The sequence below is a fragment of the Sus scrofa genome, chromosome X (genome assembly GCF_000003025.6).
Source record: "Sus scrofa isolate TJ Tabasco breed Duroc chromosome X, Sscrofa11.1, whole genome shotgun sequence".
Classification (NCBI taxonomy): Eukaryota; Metazoa; Chordata; class Mammalia; order Artiodactyla; family Suidae; genus Sus; species Sus scrofa.
Window position 1 is genome coordinate 12321838 of NC_010461.5, and position 14300 is coordinate 12336137.

The 14300-nt window shown below is 38.9% G+C and overlaps 1 protein-coding gene and 1 long non-coding RNA gene across 5 annotated transcripts in view; one reads left to right on the top strand and one right to left on the bottom strand.

Moving 5' to 3' along the window:
- Nucleotides 1-10446, top strand: part of CA5B (carbonic anhydrase 5B) — a 36891-nt gene extending 26445 nt beyond the window's left edge. For both annotated transcript variants that reach the window (XM_005673450.3, XM_021080138.1), the window contains exons 5-8: nt 1084-1179; nt 1722-1784; nt 2810-2965; nt 7818-10446. In XM_005673450.3, the coding sequence (XP_005673507.1) occupies nt 1084-1179; nt 1722-1784; nt 2810-2965; nt 7818-7997 (495 nt within the window). In that variant the 3' untranslated portion in view covers nt 7998-10446. The remainder of the gene's footprint in view (nt 1-1083; nt 1180-1721; nt 1785-2809; nt 2966-7817) is intronic.
- Nucleotides 1-14300, bottom strand: part of LOC106506903 — a 70327-nt gene that overhangs the window by 55580 nt on the left and 447 nt on the right. For all 3 annotated transcript variants that reach the window (XR_001302555.2, XR_002340666.1, XR_002340665.1), the window contains exon 2: nt 11287-11332. This is a non-coding gene — a long non-coding RNA (uncharacterized LOC106506903). The remainder of the gene's footprint in view (nt 1-11286; nt 11333-14300) is intronic.

Below are 14300 nucleotides of genomic sequence, written 5' to 3' on the forward strand. Positions count from 1 at the left end.
AATGACAGCCAAAAGTAATAACCCAGGCAACAGAGCAGGGCCACCAGGCCAAACTAAACCAAGTGAAAGATGAGATGGTAGGAGCCTAAATGAAAGTGGTGGCAACAGAGATAAAGAGCACGATTTAACAAACATTTCTGAAATAAAAGCAACAGGACTTTGAGGCAGGATCCTCTTCAGGCAGAGAGAGGAAGTTAACCATGACCTTGAGGGTCTCACACAGAGGCTGAGTGAGGATTCATGAATGATGGACAAGGAATGATTTGCACAGAAATACAGAGAGCCAAAGGAAATAGAATTTCTTCCTAACAAACTTCTCCCTAATTTAGTTTTAAATGTTACCTTAAAAAGAAACATTTTAAGTGGTTATCCCTTGAATAAATTTTCTTCCAACTCCTAATTCACATAGGAAGAGAGAATCTATCTCTCTCAATATGAACATCTCTCTTTCAGATGCAAATGGATTTTGGATATGAGTTTTTCATGCAAATCAGGACGGGAATGGACAAATGTTACTCCCTTCCTGAAATCACTTGGAGATTATTTATATAAATACACACACACACACACACACACAAACTGTCCTGCGCCAGTAAATCCTTCTATTACAAAGTAATATTAATTACTGCTCCTGGAGTTCCCATTGTGGCTCAGCGGAAACGAATTTGACTAGCATCCTTGAGGACACAGGTTCAATCGCTGGCCTCACTCAGTGGGTTAAGGATCCGGTATTGCCACGGGCTGTGGTGTAGGTCGCAGATGTGGCTTGGATCTGGTGTTGCTGTGGCTGTGGCGTAGGCCAGTGGCCACAGCTCCCTTCGACCCCTAGCCTGGGAACCTCCATACGCTGAGGGTGCAGCCCTAAAAAGACAAAAGACAAAACAAAACAAACAAATAAATATTACTGTTTCTGCATATATTACTACCTGTTTCTATCTCATTTTACACCAGATTGTCATATGCTTTTCTCAGTGGCTTTATTTTGGAGGAAGCACAGTAAAATATCATACGTGAATAAGGCTGTCTGTTTTGAGAACAATACTACATGGTTATGTGTAAAACCATCTTTTAATGGTGTTTCAGCTGCACTTGGTGCATTGGAATGCGGTCAAATTTGAAAACTTTGAGGATGCAGCACAGGAAGAAAATGGTTTGGCTGTGATAGGAGTATTTTTAAAGGTAAAAAAATTCTTACTAGCTTTAAATGATGTGTTGTAGCCTACGATGAAAAGACACAGCACTGCAACATTAAGTTGTAAGAATACTGAGATAAAAATGTTTAAAATATAAGACTGTTATGAATATATTTCAAATGGTATAAAAATGTATCATCTAATAGAGTATTCACAAGCCACATGTGGCAAGTGAACACTTGAATGTGGCTACTTAAAAAAAGAGAGAGAGAAAGAAAGAAATGTGGCTATTTTGTGGAACAATTTTTAATTTTAATTAATTTAAATTTTAATTTAAGAACTCATGCTTCAATGGAGGATACCTTTGCCTGCAGGCACAATGACCCTGTCAGCAAACAGCCTGCTCATTTGTTCTGTGTCTAATTAAATTCAGTGATGTTTAAAACATTCTAAATTGCCAGTTTAAGCGAAGCTTAGGTAATGTGGCTGGTTTTTTATATAATCACCAGTAGTTAATTCACATTCTGTTACAGTTTCAAAAGTGAGATGTCAATTGTTTTTAATATTTTCTCATTTATCGTTTTTCAGCTAGGCAAACATCATAAAGAGGTACAGAAATTGGTGGATACTTTGCCATCAATTAAGCATAAGGTAATTTTCCCCCCTAAATCACTTGCAATATAGTTTATGTCTCAATCTCAGAGTGGAGGCACTAACATGGCACTTCGAATTGGGAAATATAATTCACCACAATGTAGTTCAGGTTCTTTTTGAAAGCTGCCCTTTAAGACCGCTTGCTATTTAGGATGCTTGTGTTGAGAGCCTCTCGCCTTGGGACACCCCGCAGGGGACAGAAGTGGTTCTGTTGGTGGCCACGGACCACTCTGTTTGGCTGCCCTGACACTGAGCACTCAGAGAGACTCAGGAACATAACGAGTCCCCTCCTCTACTCCTGACCCCGGCTCTGCCTTCTAGTCCTTGTGCAAACACTCAGGGCACCTTCTGGACTGGAGCTACCCTCCCACAGGCAGAGAGCAGAGAACAGTTTGATACAAACTTGCCTTGTCCAGCTTTACCCAACAACTACCCACATCCTTCAGGGCAGATACTTCTGTCCAGCCCCCAAGAGTAATCATTCACTATTGAGAATCCCAGAGGAGCTGCTCTCTGAAAGTATCTGTTCTTTCTCTTTTCTCTTCCCTTCCCCACCTCTGTCTCTCTCTCTGCCACCTCTTTCCCTCTCTTTCTCCATATTCTCTCTCTCTCTCTCTCTCTCCCCCTCCTTTTAGTCCAGGATCTTGTCTTCTAATTTGTGTTGCACGTTAGAAAGGAGAATTCTATTAGTCTCTCTTGAAAAAGAACAGCCTTCTTGTTCATGCACCAGCTATCACCTAATGCCTCCAAAAAAGTTCAGAGAAAACCACCTGCTGTAAGCGCACTAGAATGGAGGGAGACAATGTGTTTTGCTGTGTTCCCACTGAGGACTATCAGAAACACATCGCTGACTGCAGTAACAAAGCATGGGTGGGATTCTGTCCTAAGTCGCCCAGAAGTACCCGGAACTCTTCTGGACCACTGCTGGTCCCCAGGCTCCCCTAGAACTGTCAACTCATCATCTGATTCCTGAGTGGTTTTCACCATCAAACGATGACTCAATGGCCCCTTCTCTTGGGCAGGACACGCTTGTGGAATTTGGGTCATTCGACCCTTCCTGCCTGATGCCCACCTGCCCAGATTACTGGACCTATTCGGGGTCCCTGACTACCCCGCCACTCTCTGAGTCTGTCACCTGGATCATTAAGAAGCAGCCCATAGAGGTTGCTCATGATCAGGTACGTGCTTCCCACATTTCTGCATTGGGAAATTCTAGTCTGCCCCTTTATAACAAGGCTGGGCTCAAACTTTGGCATTGGTTTTTAACATCTTGTACTGCTTATTATATATGTTTATTAAAATGTGCTAACAGCTTGTGTTCATTTAGATATGAATTAGGAAATGTTCAAATTAACTACAGAGGAGAGTTAAAACTCAGGAAACAAGCGTTTTACTTCCACATTTGACAATGCTATATGTCTTTTGCATTGTATATTTTATATATAAATGTGAATCTGTATAAACAAGACTCTTTTAAGGGGAAGAATGAAGAATGAAAATGGATCTACTCTAAACCCTCTAAAATCCTTAAGGAAATTTTGCTATGGCACCTCAGGATGAAAACAGAACCTAACACTGTCTGTCCAGAAGTTTTAAGTCAGTTGTTTTGACTCTGGAGTCTGTTTTTTTTTCCTTACAAACTAAGTGGTGATTACTATGTTAATACACACATCCTGTTTAATTCATAATATAACTTCAATAATATTTGCTTATGTTTGCTTTATGGGATTTTATTAATTATAAAGCATTTTCACAAGAGCAAAAGCTTCTAAAACCTTTTTATGAAGTCAAGATAACTGATACCAACACACATCAAAGACTGAACCAAAAAAAAAAAATTACAGACTAGTATCTCTGAAGAATATATATTTTAAAAAACTAAAATAATACATTAGAAACAGAATCCAAGACAAAAAGACAAAAAAAAAAAAGAGAAACAAAATCCAGAAAGTATATTAGAAGAAATATATACTTTGTCCAAATTGTACTTATTCCAGTAATGTAAGGATGGTTCAATATTAGGAATGATAATAATACAATGATGAATTGATATGATATTTTTCTAAACAGAAAAATATTTTAAAAGTATAATCATTTCCATAGATTCTTTGAAAACAACAGCAAAATTCAACATTTAGGTTTTTTTAATTTTCAATAAAATGGGAATGTATGGAGACTTCCCTAAATTGATAAAGAATATTCATCTAGTTCTAAAGTAAACAGTATGCTTAATGTGGAAAAGATTATTACCATATTAAATGTTCTATTAAATTATATTCTGGAAGTAGTTAATATAATTAGACCAGAAAAGAAAAACTAAAGCAGAGAAACTAACAAATAAAAAAACCCTAGAGTTCCCGTTGTGGCGCAGTGGTTAACGAATCCGACTAGGAACCACGAGGTTGCGGGTTCGGTCCCTGCCCTTGCTCAGTGGGTTAACGATCCGGCGTTGCCGTGAGCTGTGGTGTAGGTTGCAGACGCGGCTCGGATCCCGAGTTGCTGTGGCTCTGGTGTAGGCCTGCGGCTACAGCTCCAATTCGACCCCTAGCCTGGGAATCTCCATATGCCGCAGGAGCGGCCCAAAGAAATAGCAAAAAGACCAAAAAAAAAAAAAAAAAACCTGTAGAAGTTCCCACTGTGGTGCCATGGGTTAAGGACCTGGCATTGCCATAGCTATGACACATATGGCAGCTGCAGCTTGGGTTCGATCCCTGGCCTAGGAACTTCCATATGCCACAACTGCAGCCAAAAAAAAAAAAAAAAGAAAGAAAAGAAAAAGAAAAAACTCTAGAAAAATAATTCAGTAACCAGAGTAGTACAATATTAATTTCTAGAAATCAGTACATTTGACATGTATATATCACACTCAGTTGAAAAAAACATAATGGAAGAAAGGAAGAAAGGACACTATAATGGAGACAAAAATACAAAATACCTTGAAATCAGCTTAACAGGAAAACTTAAAATATTCCTGAAGGATATAAAAGATGGAATTGATACAACTCACTCCGTGTTATTAAATAGGAAGACATAAAGATACCTTTTATGTCAATTCTCCTTAAGCTATTATTGTCCATGAATTATTTATTTTCCATAAATTTGATGTAAACCCAATAGGATTTTTATATAGATATGCTACTTCTAATCTCATGTGGAAAAAAAGAACAAGCATAAATATCCAGGGAAAATTGTGAAAGAGAAAATGAAAGATGATTAGATCAACAGAGTTATAAAGCCTCAATAATTACATAGTGTTGTACGCAAATAAAGATATCAGTCACAGGATGAAAACTGTAGATTCAGAAAAATGTCCAAGTACATATGAGAATTTAATTTACGATAAAGGGAGCAGCTCAGCTCAGTGGGGAGAAAAGATGAGAATATTCAGTAAGAGTGATAAGACAAGTCATTAGACATTTAGGGGGAAAAAGCTGGATCCACCTTTCAAGCCTTACACAAGAATATACTCCAGATATATTAAATGTTAAAAATACGGAGTTCCCGTCGTGGCGCAGTGGTTAACGAATCTGACTAGGAACCATGAGGTTGCGGGTTTGATCCCCGGCCTTGCTCAGTGGGTTAACGATCCGGCGTTGCCGTGAGCTGTGGTGTAGGTTGCAGACGCGGCTCGGATCCCGCGTTGCTGTGGCTCTGGCGTAGGCTGGTGGCTACAGCTCCGATTGACCCCTAGCCTGGGAACCTCCATATGCCGCAGGAGCGGCCCAAGAAATAGCAACAACAACAACAACAACAAAAAAGACAAAAGACAAAAAAAAAAAAAAAATACGGCCATAAAAGTACTAGGATAAACAAACGAAAACCTTTTTATACGTCCAAATGGAGGAGATTTTCTAACCTCATATCAAACCGGAAATCACAAAGATAGCAACTAGTACACTACAGCAAAAAAAAAAAAAAAAAAAAAAAAAAGAAAAAAGAAAAAATTCTGTATAATGAAAACCACCATGAACAAATGACAGAATACAGAGGTTGCCCATAAGCCTGAGCTTGGTGACCTATATATTTAGTCTACTACTATCCTTCATATTTGAAATTGAGGAGTTTCTGTTGTGGCTCAGCAGGTTATTAACCCGACTAGTATCCATGAGGATGTGGGTTCGACCCCTGGCCTCGCTCAGTGGGTTAAGGATCCAGCATTTCAGTGAGCTGTGGTGTAGGTCACAGATGCGGCTTGGATCATCCTGTTGCTGTGGCTGTGGTGTCGGCCAGCGGCTACAGCTCCAATTCGACCCCTAGCCTGGAAACTTCCATATGCTGCAGGTGCAGCCCTAAAAAAGCAAACTAAATAAATAAATAAAATTGACATAATATTGAAAGATAAATAAGTAAATCAGACGGTCTGAAGTCCATGTGAGGACATTTCCAAATGCAATTTCGACATAGAAAATTCAGTGAGAAAAAAACGTTAGCTATCATCAATAATCCTAGTTGCCTATAATGTTACAACTGGGTGTTAATCATTTTCCAGTAAATTCTTCTGGTCTTTTATTTATAAAGATACACATAAATCTTTTTGTTCTTTTATCTATATAAAGATACATAATTTTTTAAACAAAATGGAATCATTCTGTACATATCACTCTTGCTGCTTTTTACTTGGTGATGTGTGAAACATTTTATAGCTGATAAACATTATCTTCAATGTCATTTTTAATGGCTACATAATAGCCCATTTTATAGATCTAAGGTAATTTGTTATTGGTACTTGGGCTATTTCTAGTCTTTTGCAATTAGCTAAACTAAAAAAAAAAAAAACCTGAACTACTCAGACACATACCTAATTAATGAGAGTATATGTGTAATCTGCAAGTATGGTCACTGTGTCTGGTGCTTGTCTCTGAAGTCTTTAATCCAAACAAATATTCCCAAGCTTGCCTGCTGTGCTGATTTATTTGCAGCTACAGTGTGCTTGATTGAGTGAGGAAAAATGCTATGCAGAGATGTTCTGGCTTGAGGTCAAGCGTTTAGTAACATAGTTGCTCAGAAAGCCAAGGGGCTACTGAATGATGCTACTGCCACAATGGAAAGCAAGCTCTTGATTTTAGATCACTCCTTTTGTACTGAGCTGCACTGTTCAGTACATGAGCCGCTAGGCATGTGTGGGCATTTAAATTTAAATATAAATACAGTTAAATTGAAACTGAGTTAAAAAATTTGGTTCCTTCAAATCCGACTAGGAACCACCAGGTTGTGGGTTCGATCCCTGGCCTCGCTCAGTGAGTTGAGGATCCAGCGTTGCCATGAGCTGTGGTGTAGGTCACAGACAAGGCTCGGATCTGGCTTTGCTGTGGCTCTGGCATAGGCCAGCAGCTACAGCTCCGATTGGACCTCTAGCCTGGGAACCTCCATGTGCCGAGGGTGCAGCCCTAGAAAAGGCAAAAAGACCAAGAAAATTTAGTTCCTTAGCTGCACTAGCCACATTTCAAGTGCTCAGTTGCCATATGTGGCCTGTGGCTACTGTAATCCAACAGTACAATACTGTAATCAACATTTCCATCATCGAGGAAAATTTTATTGGACAGTGCTGTCAGGGGGCATTCCACTGCCTATTAAGACCTCCACTTGCATTGCCCTGTCTGCAATCACTGCATTGTTCACATTAATGATTCAGTTAAACTGTGAAAAAAACGAAACAGTTTTGGCACTGTAACTATATGCATCTCACCTTTTCTTTATTATCTGGCTATTTTGCCCATTTAAGGATGAAGCTCCCCAGAACCAAAGATGAAGTAACTCATCCTTGGCAAATGGCTAATACATGAGGGACAGGGCCTTTGACCCCCAGTCTTTGGATCCCGAGTGCCCCCTGGTTTCACCGTGTCTTGTTATTTCCTCACAGAGCACTTCTCCCCTGTCCAGCAGTGAAGGCATTGCTACTCAGAAATAAATTCTCCTTCTGTAGCCAATTTTAGACGAATGTTTCAGAGTTGTAAAAATGCAAGTAATTTATTCATTAAGTAAGGCTGTTTTTCTACTGAAATTATTTATGCTTTCTGTTTGCGTTTCTAGCTTGAGCAATTTCGGACTCTGCTCTTCACTTCCAAGGGGGAGACGGAGAAGAGAATGGTGGACAACTTCCGCCCCCTTCAGCCCCTGATGAATCGCACTGTCCGCTCATCCTTCCATCATGACTATGTGCTGAATATGCAAGCAAAACCCAAGCCGTCCACCAGCCAAGTGACCTCCTAAGACGACGTTATCTAGGCGGTATCTTGCTTAAAAACATACTAGCGCTTTAAAAATTAACTAGACTCTTCTAAATGCTTGCATTTAATGAATATCATAGATGTGCCTTTCTTGGTACAACAGTGCACCTTAGTATTTGAGGGAAGCTCCTTGGTAAACAAATTTTTACTTTTATTGATAATGATGTTTATCACTCAAGTACCAGCAAGAGACACAAGATTCTCTTATAGCAATATGCTGGTGATTTTAAGTCTTTTTTTATTTGTTTATTAGGGCTGCACCTGTGGAATATGGAAGTTTCCAGGCTAAGGGTCAAATCCGAGCTGCAGCTGCTGGCCAACACCACAGCCACAGCAACACCAGATCTGCGCTGCTTCTGGACCTACATACACCACAGCTCACAGCAATGCCGGAATCCTTAACCCACTGAGCAAGGCCAGGGGTTGAACTCGAATCCTCATGGATACTAGTCGGGTTTACTAACCGCTGAGCCACAAAAGGAACTCCGTCTTTTTTTTTTTTTTTTTGGCTGTGCTAATGGCATGTGGAAGTTCCCAGGCCTGGGATCAAACGTACACCACAGCAGTGAAAACTGAATCCTTAACCACTAGGCTACTAAGGAACTCCCGTAATGTCTTTTTAATGTCTGACATTTTTGAGCTATCTTTTTATGTTTATCAATTGGTGGTTCTATAGAGTTATAGTAGGAATGATATTTAACAACTGATAAGGCAGAGACACTGACTCTCCAAAATGTAGGCTTTTAACAAATGGTCACTGGGCCCAGACTGGTTCTTCTTGGCTGAAAAGTGGCCACAGTTTTAAGTATATTTTATTTTAAAACAGGAATGTGTAATCTTTTATAAGGCCTTCTTGATGGGTATATTTGCCTCTATCTTTAGTTGTCATTACTGGTACATGATATGAATACTTATTTACTATCAATTTATAATATAGAAGAATATTTTGTAATCTTCAGAAAACAAGGATTCATTTATATCCAGATAGCCTTTTGCACTTCTGAAGATTAGATGTTTTACTTAAAGGCTTGATCATATAGAAAGCTTATGCAGAACATTTTAAAGAAAATGGTTTAAGTGCCTAGAACTTAAATTTCTTTCATGAACTATTTACAGAAATATTTTTCCAAAGACTAGTAGTATAATAGTCTTAGGGTTTACAGTCTTATCTTGCATTGTTTGAACACTGTTTTGTAGAATGTGGCAATCTTTTCTACAGTGAAAAAGCTATCTTGACTTCTCTTTAAAACTGAACTCTATTTTATTTCATTAGTTGAGGTTCTGTGCAAGGCAGGTGATCAACATAAATCTCCCAATTCATACAGTGGTTTAGAAGACTTATGCTATAATAAGGAGTGAAACTTGTCAGATAGGCAAAAATCCAGATAATTCTACATATTCTAAGGAATCATACCACTGATGCCCTTGCTTGTAAATATCTGGAATATTTCGAATTGCCTATAAGCCTGTGTTCAAACTCAATATTTCATTTACTACTGTATTCCTTTCATTAATATGCCAGTCATCTGACCTGCAAGACAGGGCTGGATGAATATACTTAACACTACTGAACTGTACACCGAATTTTAATGTGTATTTTTATCACAATTAAAGAATAATAAATTCAGTAGGGAAAAAATAGGGTTAGAGTTGCACATCTAAGTTTGGGGGCATATCTCTGCTCTTTAAAAAGGGAGGGAGTGAAGGCATTGTTTCTAAATTGTATGCCTTCTCTGGAAAAGGGAAGCATGAATGCCCTAGGAAATGAATAAAATTCTTTAAAAGATTAATACAGGGGAAAAAGTTACGTTAACTTTATATAATTTATCTGTTATAAACCACAGTTATCTTTAAAAGGTAGGAACACAAGATATGCATTTTCCAAGGCACATAAGGCTTCCTTCCTAGGCCTCTTGCAAATTCCTAGTGCAAAATTCTACTGTAGTGAGTCTTCCAAACTGGAGTGAGAACCAATGCATAGAAGGCCTGATTTGCCCTCCATCTTAGAGATACAAAAGGTGTACTCATAGGGTGTGTTCGCATCTGCCACCCCTGATTAACTTACACCTGGCCTTCTGGTGTAGCTACTAACAGCGCCCAGTCTTTCACTCTCAGCCCTGTCCTGCTTTGCATGATAAATTCTTGGTCAGCTTCTCTGCCAAGGTTATGGAAACTGCCCTGGGGACGTGGTTTCTTCCAGGCCTTAGTCAGATTACCAAGGGGGTGGTGTCAATGCCCTGGCTACTGATACACCCTAAAGAGAAGCTTTTTAAGTCTTTTATGCCTCCCCTTTGGTTTTATTTGTGCCTTCCAAGATATAAAGGGGAAAAATGGGCTTAAGGTCTGTCGAAGGGCTTGACAAAGAATTTTGTATTAAATTGCTGCTCATCTTCATTAAAAAATACAATAAAACCTTTTCTTTATAATATTAATATTTGTCAAATGACTTTTTCTTCCTATTAGTTTTTGTGAGTATGTAAGATGTCTGTAAAATTAATGAGACAACATGAAGATCACAGAGTGACTTAGACTGGAAAACTCACAAGAGATTTACTAGAGAAGCAGGAATGGAAAGATCCCCCCACTCCTCCTTAACTCACCAATTCGCATGGAACCAGTGCACAATCTGCTGACATCACCAGAAGGGCAAGCTGCCAGCCCCTTTCTCCTTTTCCAGGGCTACATGGGTTAGGGTCAAGTTGGCTCTTCTAAAACCAGGGATCCACCTCAAAAACGTTTAAGATGTCTTTCCCTTGCTCACCAAGGGGGTCACATTCTTTAGCACAGGATTAGTAAAAATACAGTATTATAATCACTCTAGGTATTTCTCTTTTCACTAGACAACTCAACTTTTGATACCTATTCTACTTATTTTTTGTCATTTTAATTTAACTTTGTTAAGTTCTTTCATGTAAAATTTTATTGACCAAAATGGACACCGTTCAATTATGTGAATAAGCTCTAATTTTTACCATATAATTAGTACATATTAACAATATTGGCTACTTTACATATAAATAGTAATGCATTCTTGCTATTAGGAACTGAATGTTTTTGCCCCCCCCCCCAATTCATATGTTGAAACATAACCCCTCAATGTGATGCTATTAGAAGGTGGGGCCTTTGGGAGATAACTAGGGAATGAGGCTGAAGCCCTCACAACGGAGTTAATGCCCTTATAAAAAAGACCCCACAGAGCTCTCTCGGCCTTTCCACCATGTGAGGATGCAGAGAAAAGATGGCCATCGATGAACCAGGAAGGAGGTACTCACCAGACACCTGCTGACACCTGGATCTTGGACTTCCAAGCCTCTAGAACTGTGAGAAATAAACTGCTATTATTTATAAGCCATCCAATCTATGGCATATTGTTATGGCAGCCTGAAGAGACTAAGACAGTTATCCCTATGTACATTTTGATTCCTGCTTTTCAAATTCAACCTACTTGTCAAAAATGGTACTTTGGTTTGGATTCTAGGAGGGAATATAGACTCTGCCATCACTCTAGCAGTTGTGTTGCTTTGAGCTTATCACTAGACAAAAGAATCAATAAGAATATTGACTGAATAAAGGATAACTTTATTCACTAATAACTGAATAAGGACTGAATAAAAAATTGTATAAAGAATAACTACCACTGGATAGCTCTCTCCTCCAAAGAAAACTTTTAATCAGTTATAGAAATAGAGACTTGCTTTATTTTCATATTCATATGCATTCATAAATATCTTGCTATTTTAAGTTAGAACTGTACTCTGGAAAATTTATAAAGCCCTTGGCATGGCAATGAGTTTGGAGAGGAGTTGAGACCTCGCTGTATCTCCTTGAATAAATCTGGTGATTAATACTGAAATTAATGACAGGTGAGAAATAAAATGTTCTTTCTTGAGAATTTCTGCATTGACCATTCATTGAGTCCTTGTACCACTGTTCTATTAGAGCAAAAAAACAAAAAAACAAACAAAAAACAAAAAACCAAATTAAATGAAAGAGTCCCAATCTGGCAGAGCGTAGACATTTTTTTTTCTTGTTCTCCCTTTATGTTTACAATAAATGGAAAACTAATTTATGGATAATTCTTTGGTCATTTTATGATAACTAAGACTCATATAAGGTAATAGCATTATATATTATACCATTTATAAAAGTAAAATATTTTCTTTAATTTTTAAAGATAATCAGCTATTTTCTACTGACAATGTAAGATAAAAATTTAGGCATTTCCCAAAGAGGGGATAAACCAAAACACACATACTTGAGAATAGGTAGATGTATTTCAGGCACCAAGAGAAACAAAATATATGTTACATTGCAGAGTAAAGGTAAATTTGTTCTATTTATCAGAATATCAGAGTAGAATGTATCATTGCATTAAATTTTTACATATAGTATTTTTAGCTCATGATTTAGAGAATTCAAATGACGGTAACTGTAGTTTGGAAATGGAATTGGTTTTTAGAGTAACCTCTGTAATGAAATTAACTTGAGCAATTTAAGCTTGTTCATGAAAATGAATTCAGCGGTTAATTGTTGAAGATAAATACCTAACTCTTATCAAAGGAGATTCACATTCATTTCTAAATCATGATAGAATAAAATCTAAACCAGTACATTTTTAAAATTAGGAGTATTTTCCTAGATGACAGTCTTATTATTCTGACACAAAAGTCTGGTCTGATTCACAAGAAATGTTACAGCAAACCAAGCATTGACACTTTCACAATGGCAGCAATTTTCAGTGTAAGTCCTGGTCATAGGAATGAGCAAAATTGGAGATCTGCACAGCTGTGTTTTGTGCCACTCAGGGCATATTCTCTAGTTAGGGGATACAGCTGCCCAGTCTCCACCTTCAAGGAGATTAAGATTTAGTGCAAGATGCAGACTTATGAAGGCAAGAAAGTACAATATAGTGTGATAGTCATTATCAAAGGTGGAATACTCGTGCTAGGAGCAACTGCAAGACAAGTCCTTAGACTACTTTTGAGGGGATTGGGAAGTTTTCATGCTGCTGCCATTAATAACAGGTAATGTTTGGGGGACAGTAACTATTGCCAGGCATTATGCTAACATACAGCATTCCTCTGACTTTTACAGATGAGAAAACTGAAGACTAAACATTTGGAATTTACTTGAAATCAGAGAGCTAAGGCTTGAGCTTCCCAGTCCCACGCAACTCCAAAGTCTATGTCTCTAATTACGGATGACCTGAGCTGGACAAGGTCAGCTTGGAGGTGTGTTACTACAGCAAGTTGTCTTTGTAAGAGGGATTAGGGCAGAGTTTATGCAGAGTGTGGGCTTCTGGTGAATGTTTTCAAGGAGGCACTAGGAAAAATGGGTAGTTTAGAAATTGGGTACCTCAGTAATTTTGATTTGGAGGAGAGGAACAAAGGTAAACCAGGGAACTTACCCAATTATCAAAAGATTGGGGGAGTTCCCGTCGTGGCACAGTGGTTAACGAATCCGACTAGGAACCATGAGGTTGCGGGTTCGGTCCTTGCCCTTGCTCAGTGGGTTAAGGATCCGGCGTTGCCGTGAGCTGTGGTGTAGGTTGCCGCGTTGCTGTGGCTCTGGCGTAGGCCGGTGGCTGCACAGCGTTGCTGTGGCTCTGGCGTAGGCCGGTGGCTGCTGGCTGCAGCTCCGATTCAACTCCATATGCCGCGGGAGTGGCCCAAGAAATAGCAAAAAAAAAAAAAAAAAAAAGATTGGGGTTGTTAATCATGTTGCAGTTACAATGTGTCCTTCAGGGAAACATTTTTTCTTGGTCTTGTCTCCGACGTTGTATGTGTACGTCTAATTATTAGTAGGGTTAATTTTGCTTTCTCCACCCCTTACTCTCATTGCCCAGTTTAATCCTGTGTCACTTCTCACCTAGACTGCAATATTCCAGCTGTATCTTTTATATTGCAAACCAGAGTAACTTACCTAAAACACAAATATGACCACAACAAACCTTAAGGCTTCTTGGAATGGCCCTCCTCCATAACCTAGCCCCAGCCCTATGCCTACCGCTCACCTCTTCCTCTCTCCCTGCTACTCTCGAATTGCCCTTTATATTCGATGGCCAAAATTCTCGCAGTTCTGGCAGATTCCACACTCTCACCTCTCAGTGCCTTTGCTTATGCTGGCTTACCTGCAGTTCCATCCCCACCCCTCGTCGCCTGAGTAAAGACCGTCTGCCTTCAAAATTCAACTCAGGCGTCAGAAAGCTCTCCCTGAATCCCCAGGGGGACTATGTTAAATAAACTTAGTTGTCTATGAATTATCTAGTCTATGAATTGGTCCTTCT